Genomic DNA, 11,047 nt, shown 5'->3' on the forward strand with positions numbered 1-11,047 from the left:
TTGAAACTTTATGTCCCAACACAATACCTTCTTTTACCAAGAAATGACACCTTTCCCAGTTCAAGATGAGGTTTGTTTCTTTGGACCTTGCTAGTACTTTCTCTAGATTTTTCAGGCATAGATCAAAAGACTTTCCAAAACCTGAAAAGTCATTCATGAAAACCTCTACAAACTCCTCCACCATATCATGAAATATGGCAGTCATGCATCTCTAAAAAAGTAGCAGGAACATTGCAAAGGCCAAATGGCATATGCTTGAATGCATAAGTTCTATACGGGAATGTGAATGTGGTTTTTTCTTGATCCTCAGGTGCAATGATAATTTGATTGTACCCTGAATACCCGTCTAAGAAACAGTAGTAATCTTGGCCTACTAATCTGTCAAGTATTTGGTCAATAAAAGGTACAGGATAGTGATCTTTCCTTGTGGGATCATTCAACTTTATGTAGTCCATGCATATACACCACCCAATTATAGTTCTTATGGGGATTAACTCATTTTTTTCATTGGTCACCAAAGTCATCCCCCCTTTCTTTTGTACACATTGAACTAGGCTCACCCACTTACTGTTAGAGATTGGGTATATTATGCCTGCATCTATCCACTTAATTATCTCCTTTTTGACTACCTCTTTGATGATGTGATTCAATCTTCTTTGTGGTTGTGCACTGGCTTTATATCCTTCTTCCATGAAAATTCTATGCATACACAAAGTGGGGCTAATGCCGTGAAGATCATCCATTTGCCATCCAATCACCTTCTTGTGTCTTTTTAGCACCTGAAGTGCTACTGTGACCTATGCCACGGACAAAGCAGATGAAAGACTTACAGGTAAAATATTATTTACTCCAAGAATAACATACTTGAGATGTGTTGGTAATTGTTTCAACTCCAATTTAGGAGCTTCCTCGAGAGAAGGCTTGGGTGAAGGACCCAATTCTCTGTTCAAGGGTTCTACATTCCTCTTCCACATGCTGATATTTGGCATATCAAGCACCCTAGCTAATTCTTTAGCTTCCGAATCCTCTTCAATATCTTAACCCGTCATGACTTTCACCAATGAATTATTTTCCATAATGCATTGAGCTGAAACTTCTTCATCGATAATGGTTACAGCAGACAGTTCTTCATAGACTGCAGGCAATTTCAGTGTATAATATACATCAAACACTTTCACTTTGTTATTTTCTCTCATGGTTAACCTACCTGCAACCACATCAATAAGTGCCCCACCTATTGCCAAGAACGGGCATCTCAAGATAAAATGAACATCGGGGTCAGGCTCAAAATCTAAAATAACAAAATCAATAGGGAAAATGAGAGATCCTACTTTTAATAAAACATCTTCAATAATACCGATAGGTCTAGCTATAGAACAATCAGCTAACTGTAGAAAAATAGTTGTTGCTTTAAGTTCTCCCAGGCCTAATTTCTTAAGCATAGATCTAGGCATCAATTTAATACTAGCACCCAGATCACAGAGATCTCTTACATTACTATACTTACCAATGGCTACCTGTACCGTGAAACTACCTGGATCTTTTAGTTTAGCTGGAAGCTTATTTCTGTTCAAGATTCTTGAACTACACTCTTTAGTGAGTGCCACTATTGCAAATTCAGCTAACTTTCTTTTATTGTCCACAATATCTATGACAAACTTAGTATATTTTGGGATTCTCTATAAAACATCAATCAAGGGTAAATTAATTTGCACCTGTTTCAACAAATCTATAAACTTTGCAAAACACTCCTCTTCTTTCTTCTTTTTAAATTTTTATGGGAAAAGAGGCAAAGGTTTTGTCTTTGGTTCCTCTATTTCTTTTGTACCGCTGGGCTCACCTTCTTCTCTAACTTGATCCTTGCCTCTTACCTCTGCAAGTTTGGCTTTGGGAGCCAATTCAGTGAGTGGGAGACCACTGCGAGTACTCACTATATTTACCTATTTGGGATTTGGGTTAGTATTACCTGGTAAACCATCTTGTTGGCGAGAACTCTATGCACTTGCTAATTGCCCAAGCTGTTTTTCTAAATTTTGGGTGGCTAACTGATTTTATCGAACATCTGCATCTAGCTTAGCTTGGTCTGTCATGATTTGTTTCAATATGTCCTCTATACTCATGCTTCCTGATTTTCTTAATCTTTGATTACCTTGACTTTGAGGATTGTATCCTTGGCCATGATTGTTGTATTATTGTCCACCTCCTTGTGGTCTGTATTAAGTCTGCCCTTACTGTTGATTTTGTTGATTTCCACCCCATGAGAAATTAGGATGGTTCCTCCAGTTTGGGTTATACGTGTTTCCATAGTTATGGTTTCCACCACTCCTAGGTGCATTACCCACAAAATTTACCAACTTTAGATTTCTTCACAATATTCAAGTACATGTTCACTGCTTCCACATACCTCACACCATATGTGTTGTTGCTGAACTATGCTTACTGATGCTTGCTACTGTCCTTTTACTAAAGTGTTGAAATATGTTATCATCATATTTTGCATTGTTGTAATTTATGTTGTCAATGCAGTTACTGGATCAATCTCTAGCATGCCTGCTTGCTTTTGCACAACTTGTCGGGCATTTCCTCAATTCCACTCTGGGTTTTCTTGAGATATGCGATTAAGCAATATATATAGCTCATCATATGTTTTCTCTAAGGCTTGTCCACCTACACCAGAATCAAGAAGAATTTTTATATTGGGTTCCAAACCTTCGATGAAGGTGTGGACCAACACTTCATTAGCTTGATAATGGTAAGGGAAACTAATAAGTAATGATTTAAATCTATCCCATGATTGGTATAAATTTTCTCCATATTTTTGCTTGAAGCTTAAAATTGCATCCCTCAACTTAGCCGTCTTCCCCAATGGAAAGAACCTAATAAGAAATTTGCGGGCTAAATCATTCAATGAAGTGATTGAATTTGGTGGCTCCGACTTTAACCACATCTTAGCTTCCCCTAACAAAGAAAATGGAAACAATGTTAACCTCACATAGTCAGGAGAGACCCTAATAGGCGTATAAGTGTCGCTAATTTCCAAAACATTTTGGATGTGAACTTGAGGATCTTCATGGGGCAATCTAGTAAACTGCCCATTAGAATGCAGCAATTGCACCATGTTCTATTTCAGTTCAAATCCCCCTCCAGCTGGAGGATTTTGTATGCTAGATGTGATATTCATTGTGAGTGAGACTACCACATCACGCACTGTCCTGGTTGCCATCTCCACAGGAATTTCATCTGACAAGACCTCTCCTTCTAACTCGGGATTATCCGCCAGATTAAGTTTATGTATTAGATTTTTCGAAGTTGTTGTTCACCTTTTTTGCTGTAAGAATCATTCAGGCTCAGATAATGGATCTACAAGCTCCCTGTCTCTGTCTAGTGTAATGTCTCAGTTACCTGCAATGAGTCTTTTCAACCATGATCAAGTTGTTAACACTAGCACCAATGAAAAATGAAACTTTACAAAGATAGCTATTGCCAAACTTAACATAAAATTCACTGGCAACGGCGCCAAAAACTTGTTGTCCTCCAATCGCACATGCAAGTATATGTGGTCTTAAAAGTAATATAGTAGCTCTTTTTTTTAGAGCTAGATGTCGAATCCATAGGGAATTTGCACTTTATCTTAGTCAACTTTGTTTTGAATCAAATTATTTGGTGTGTGTCGCATAAGGTTGAGTTTGTCTATATCTACTAATGGAATTATTATAACTAGATGCAAACTACTTAAGGGATATCAAATAGAATTTCTCGATTTAAAGAAGAGTCCTTGGGTTGTAGCAACTTAAGATTTCCAATTTAACCTTCATTACCTTGATATCTAATAGGTTACAAAATTACTGATTTACAGGGTTGATTTTACAATTATGATTTTCCAATCTATAATTGCATATTCTTGTTGACAGCTTAACTACATCATTGATCGGGGATAAGTGTGAACCAACAAAAATGCTTTAATCTTTTCTTCCTATTTAGCAACCAAATATTGTGGATAGATATGTGTCACAATCATTCTATTCACTAATTGTTCTAGGCAATGCTAAAACAAACATGTTCCTTATATTTTAGTGTTCTATCTTTCTTTCGTCTTCCGAGTTGAGGATAGACAACAAATATGTTCCAATGGTGATCAAGCATTAAAACAATTAAAACTAGAATATAAGAGTAACTTCATAAGAACCCATTTTCAACTAAGGAAATCAAGAATTAAACTTTCATCTCATGGATACAACCCAAGAACAAGGAAATTTAGCCTCTCATAATTTTCGAGACAATTACAAAGAACATATTTTGCATAAAAATGAATCTAAGATGAAAAATAAGGGAGAAATTATCACCAAATTAGGTCTTGAGTCAACGCTCTTCAGCTGCCTCCCGACAAGAACAAGAGTGTCTCCACAAAAAGTGTAAAAATGCTTTTATATGGCCAGAAAATGCGTTGTTAAAGCAATCGTACTAAAGTCCGCGATGCGGACTTGTCTTGTTTCAATATAAAAATTCATTTTCCAGCTTTTGGGATAATTTCAGCCCGTCCATGTCTGAGGTCCGCGATGCGGAGGTGTCGCAGACTACACTGTCTAGCATAATAATTTCTAATTTCCATTTTTGATCACATATTCTCAAGGTCCACGACGCGGGAGCTGTCACGGACCTTACAATTTTGGCAAATAAATTCAAGTGTTGAATTTGATAATAAACTCCCTAGGTCCGCGATACAGAGCTATCGCGGACCACACTGTCTCATAAAATACTTTCTTTTCCCTATGTCCAAGATCCGCGATGCGGAGTTGTCGCGGACAACACTGTCTCGTGACATATATGTCAAGTTTCTTGTGGATTTATTTCTACCTTAGAGTTCCGAGATCCATCAAATTATGCTTAATATTTCCTTTTGTGCTCACTTAAACTTGAAAATTTCTAAACACACTATTTAGTTGCAATAATGTGAAATATGAACAATATGGACTCGACTTTAGGAGTTTTGATTTAGATTCTAGCGATAATATGTGGGTTTTAGTTGCTATTGGGCACGTAAATATGCCCAAGATCAGTGGGTCTATACACTTGTTGATGATTTCTGAGATCCACCAATGATGTTTCTGGTTTAACTACAAACTTTCATTCATTAGCATCACCTATCACCAGTATATTTGTTTTTATTTGGTCCCCCAGGTTTATGGGGGGTGGGGGTATGTTTTCCATTATTTGTACCTTCCAGAGGTATGGGCGTCCGGTCGGTCAATATTGATTATACTTATACTTATCTCTTGTTGTATTTGTAGTTCGACTGCAGGGTGTCTTACTATGGTATTTTTGTTGGTATTTCCTACTAGATTCAATTGGATTAGTCCTTAGGAGACTATGTGATTAGCAGTGGCATTCAATACTTCATTCTTAATTAGTTGACTCATTAGTGCCTTCTTATTGTAAATAGGTTGTTGGTTTGTGCTTTTAGGTGCATTTCTAGACTCCACTGTTTTATCTATTTATCCTTTCTCTTTGCCTTATTTTCTGTACTACCTAGTGTTAGATTTTTTTGTGTCGCATTTACCTTATATATGTTATCCATACTGACTTTATCTGTGGAGCTCAGTCGGCCTACTCCTATTGAGTACCATTCGTTTGGTACTCATACTACACTTCTATACCCTGCACATTATAGTACCAGTTATCACTGGTGACTTGGTCTTGGTAAGGAGCAGCTTGCATTTAGAGATTGGGTGAGCTCCTATCATTCGAAGTTGCCGATTTCCATCTATTTTTGACTACGACTAGTCTTTACTTGCTTTTTAAGACTGTCTATACTTATATGTGTATTTTGAAAGCCTTGTACTCCTATTTGATTTAGATGCTCGATTACGTATTATTGTCAGGTCGTGGGATGTTTCTTTGTGTATTATTTATGATGTTCTCATTATTTCATCTTAGGCTTGATAGCCCATTGCCTCTAGTTTCGGAAAAAGGGTTAACGATTAGGCTTAACTGGTGGTGGGTGTTAGTAGGTGCCATTATGACCTAAGAAATTGGATCGTGACATATGCCTCTCGATAGAGACATTGATTTTTGCATTGATTTGTAGATGCACACTCGCCCAATTTCAAAATATTTAGTTAAAAAATTAACGATTTTAGTTATTACAAGGAGAAACAAAGATTACCGTCAAGTTCAATTATATTTTATTAAGGCATGAGGTGTGCTTATCTTATTTACCTCGCCGGTGTTAAAAACCATTTTTTAAAAGAAAGAGTAAAAGATGAGAATAGGACTTTTGGTTGATCAATAAATATGAGGAATTTAAGGAAATACGGTGATATCTTACTTATGGATTCATGGTTGATGAGCTCGAGTTATGATTTCAGGTGGCCCTTTTTATTGATTTTGGGCTACACTTTTATACTCACCTTTGATAATCTCGAGGTGTGAATGTCAGGCGGCCGTTGATACAGATTTTGGGTTATTACTTCGATATTGATGAGTTCAAGGATTGTTTCGGGCGCTCTATGCTAATTTTTGGGGCCTATTGATCCATATCTACTACTTTATATTCATGCATTCTTCGGATGTTTTGTGGTTTGAGATTGTTAATGTGATTACCTTCTTGGTTGAACATACTTGACTACCATATGATTCTTCCCATACACTTTTTTCGCATAAAGTTAGTTTTATGCTTCTCTCTTATTATTATTATTATTATCATTGTGTTGATTATTATTATTCTTTTTGAGCTCGGTCGGTCTATGATGCCTACTGAGTATACCGTATTTTGGTACTCTTACTGCACTTCTATATCTTTTTGATGCAAGCCTAAGTTCGAGCAACCCGCAGTGCACGCCTGATCATCCGTAGCTATGTCAGATCTGGATTGTGGTGAGCTCCCGGCGTTCAGAGACTTGTTGTTTTCCTTCTTTTGTACTGACTACTATTTTATATTTTGGGATAGTCAGTTCTGTATTTTATATACATATTGTCAGCTTTTGTACTTAGTAGCTCCTGTTTAGGTGACATCAGGTCCGAGGTTGGTCTAGTGTCAGTACGTCAATTTTTTTGGTTACGATCGGGACTTTTGTATGTTTTGTATCGTATTTACATATCTATATCTTGGTCCGACTTTTCTTTCATTATATTCTTCTTGCTTCAGCCTTCTTATGTTATTAATTATGAATTTAAATTGAGGTTTGACTTCCACTTGATTTATTTTTGGCTTGCCTACTCGGGGATTATAATAGGTGTCATCATGATCCGAATTCGGGTCGCGACAAAAATATTTTTCTCACCCACTCCCTCTCCCCCCCCCCCCCCCGACAATCCTTGTCCTTGTATTTTTAAATTTTTTTGATACAAAATATAGTTTAAAAATTCATATTTCACCCCCTCCCCCTCTCATGCCTAAGAAAATGTTATTATTTTTACTTTTTTAAAAATATAAAATTATACTCACCCCAACTAACCCTCCGCTTTTAATTTTTTTAAAAAAAAAAAATCTCGTTTTGAGATAGATATGTACATATATTTTTAGGAAAATATTTTTCTACTTGCATACCAAATATAACAGAAATAAAAATTGTATTCTAAGAAAAGTCTTGCGGCAAGTAAAAAATATTTTTCTAAAATCATATGTATATATATCTAACACAAAATAGGAAATATTATTTGAAACAGAGGGTTAGGTGGGGCGGGGTAGAAATTTTTTTAATTAAAATAATATCTAAATTATTATTTGAAGGGGGGATAAAGTAAAAAAAATTGCTTAAAATACTTTTATAAACGAAATTTAAATATTAAAAAAATGAAAAAATTGGGGGGGGGGGGAGGTATGACTAGACAAAGTGGTGGAGTGGGATAAGAAAAATATTTTATATTTTTCTTTTATACTTATTTTTTTGGAAAGGGGGGATAGTAAAATAGTATTACTTTCATCTTTAATTTTAACTTCTAATAATTTATTTAATTTTTGTCAACGTGAAATATTTTGTGTATGTGGATTGTGATGCGATAATTTTTTTTAATTGAAAGAGAGAGTTGTAGTAAACACAAAATGATGAGAGTGGACAAAAAAGAGATGTGTGTTTCTCAAATTAATAAGTGATAGTTTGTAATGAAACTCACACTCCCAATAGTTTGGGTATGAAAATCAAAAAAGAGAATAGTTTAGGTGTGTTTTTGACACTATCTCTTTTTGAAATTGTAAAGTTGAATCTCCTTAAAATTGTTGGTGTATATACCATAACTTATAATTGAAAACAAAATGAACAAAAATGAATAAGTGAATATTCAGGCTGAGACGCAGATATCTCACTTTATTTAAGAAAATTCAATCCCACTATAGTATTATCTACATCGATCCAGCACTATGACTCTTGACTTGTCTCTTCCAGAATACAACAGTCTAACAACATTGTATAATTCAAACTTCGGATTAGTTGAAGAGTCCAAAGCTCCACCAAATACCTTCATTTAATATAAAATTTCTCTTTCTTGTATAGGGAATCAGTTAGAGACTTAAAATATTCTTCTTTATTTCAACTCTCTCTTTCACTACACTAACCTCAAACACAATAAAACACTACACATCTTTTTTTTACTCACACTACACAAGGAAGAAAATATCTTTTATATAGTGTAGGATTTTTTCTAAAAATAAATGTCAAGAATGTGGATAATCTAGAGGATTAGTGGGCCAGTTAGTGGTAGATCATGATAAGAGTGATTACATTAGTTATATCAAAAAATAATGACCACATTCTTACCAATTTTTACCCACTAATATACGGAAAAAACATAAATTCCCTCCTAAAAGTTAATTAGTATAAAATATAGTTAAAAAACGAAAAGTTAATTAATAAAAAAAAGAAAAGAAAAAAATATAAAGATCGAATGAGTAGTTAATAATTAATTAGGATTTAATTAATATAAAATATAGTTAATAAAAGAAAATTTAATTAATAAAGAAAAGAAAATAAAAGTAACATAAAAAATCGGATGGGTAGTTAATAATTAATTAGGAGTTAATTAGTATAAAATATAGTTAATAAAAGAAAAGTTAATTAATAAAGAAAATAAATGAAAAAATATAAAAAATCGAACCGATAGTTAATAATTAATTAGGAGTTAATTAGTATAAAATATAGTTAATAAAAGAAAAGTTAATTAATAAAAAAAAGAAATGAAAAAGATATAAAATATCGGACGGATAGTTAATAATTAATTAGGAGTTAATTAATATAAAATATAGTTAAGAAAAGAAAATTAATAAAGATAAGAAAAGAAATAAGAATATAGAAAATTATAATTTCTGACGTGGCGATGACGTGAAACTGATGTGGCGCCACGTGGCAGCGAGTGTAATACACCACATATTATGAAAGTGATATTATGTGTTCAGGTGTTAATAGTTCCACTTTTAGGTAGTTTAAGTGTGTAATAGATATCCATGATAGTTTAAGTATATAACTGACTTTTCGATACAAACTTTAGAGAGGAATTTATGCCTTTTCCTTAATGTGCATTTAATATTTTGATTTTAATATTAAAATGCATAAACACCAAGAAGAACTATCAATTTTTTAATTTTTTTGATAAATCTTATGCTATCACCCTTGGCTTGGACTACTTACCCCATCAATTTTTGTTATAGGAACAACCATCCTAATCATTTCCCATGTAGCATTAAGATTCGTTTGATCTGAAACTTTTCTGTGACGAACACTTGTATGGAATCATTTTATGTGACATTTGTCAGATTCCATTTAAGCTCACCTACATATGGTCAAAAGAGATTATATGGATTTGCAGAGTCGGGTTTCAAGCTTTGCGTTTCACAACCTCAAGAAGATTAAGATTGTCATCTCCTCGGAGCAGTGCTTGAAGGTCATTTAACATGGGACTTGGACAAACTCTTCAACCTCTTAGAATTTCTGCTAAAGAATACTAAAGTTTTGGAGAAGTTTGTTATCATATCTAAGAGAAGAACTTGCGAGAGATGTTGAATGAACTGTACGTTTGTCTCGATTGACTGACAAACTTTCAGGTTGCTCCACAAAATTTATGATTATTTTCCGGTGTGACTGCAATAGGCTTTTGCTCAGGTATTATAACTCTGCTTTCATTTCTTTCTTTTTTCTTGGGTATATAATGAAACATTTTCTTGTGTTAATTCTTATATTTGATGGGTGACGATCCTGATGATAATGTTTGTGAATTAATTGTTTGACATGTGGTCTGTACAGTTTGAGCTTCATCAACTAGAAAAGCTACCCATCAAAAAGGGGAAAAACTACAATGGCAATATCCTCTGTTCAAGATAGATAACAAGAGAAGAGCTAGCTCTTTCTCAAAGCTATGATCCCTTTTTCCTTCATCTTCTAGTTTTCGATACTCTTCCTTTATTTCCTCTGATATAATCACACTCCTACAAAGTGGACAACTTGCTTTTATATCCTTCTGCATTAGCCATTTCTCCAAGCAGTTTTCATGGAATATGTGTTTGCAAGTTTCCAATTTTCTCCCCCTTTCTCCATGCTCAAATTCTGATAAGCATATTGCACAATCAAGTGACCCTTGACCGATGGACTCAACACGCTTCTTTCTTCTAAACACAAATTTACAACTCTTCTTGTTAAACATTTCTTTGTACTTGTAATAAGCGATTGCGTATCTACACGAGTTCCAAAATACAATACTAGCCAATAGCATGAACCTTACCACTTGAAGAATCCATGAACAAAACAAAATGGGATACACTTTGTAGAAAAGAAAGAAACATCTAGTGAGAGCTGCCATTAAAATTGGCTGACGTACTATTGTACAAGCAGAAGGAATATATACATATAATATTGTGGAAGTAACAACTATTGATTATAATAACCCCCTTCTTGAAGAGAAGTTAGCATGTAGTGGTTCATCTAACATGCTGACTATATTGATGAATCACAAACTTAAGTTTATGTATCAAAGCATAAAATATATAACATGAGTATTTTATAGAGAATGAGGCAACTGCTACAAGTTAAATGCAACACTGAAAATCCAATGTCAGATTGTT

The 11,047-nt window shown here is 34.3% G+C and overlaps 1 protein-coding gene across 1 annotated transcript; it reads right to left on the reverse strand.

Moving 5' to 3' along the window:
* Positions 1–10,212: 10,212 nt before the first annotated feature.
* Positions 10,213–10,808, reverse strand: LOC129871527 (E3 ubiquitin-protein ligase ATL9-like). The gene has a single exon (XM_055946461.1). The coding sequence runs from the start codon at positions 10,783–10,785 to the stop codon at positions 10,264–10,266; it is 522 nt and encodes a 173-aa protein (XP_055802436.1). The 5' UTR covers positions 10,786–10,808; the 3' UTR covers positions 10,213–10,263.
* Positions 10,809–11,047: the final 239 nt, after the last annotated feature.

Source organism: Solanum dulcamara, chromosome 10 (genome assembly GCF_947179165.1).
Source record: "Solanum dulcamara chromosome 10, daSolDulc1.2, whole genome shotgun sequence".
NCBI lineage: Eukaryota > Viridiplantae > Streptophyta > Magnoliopsida > Solanales > Solanaceae > Solanum > Solanum dulcamara.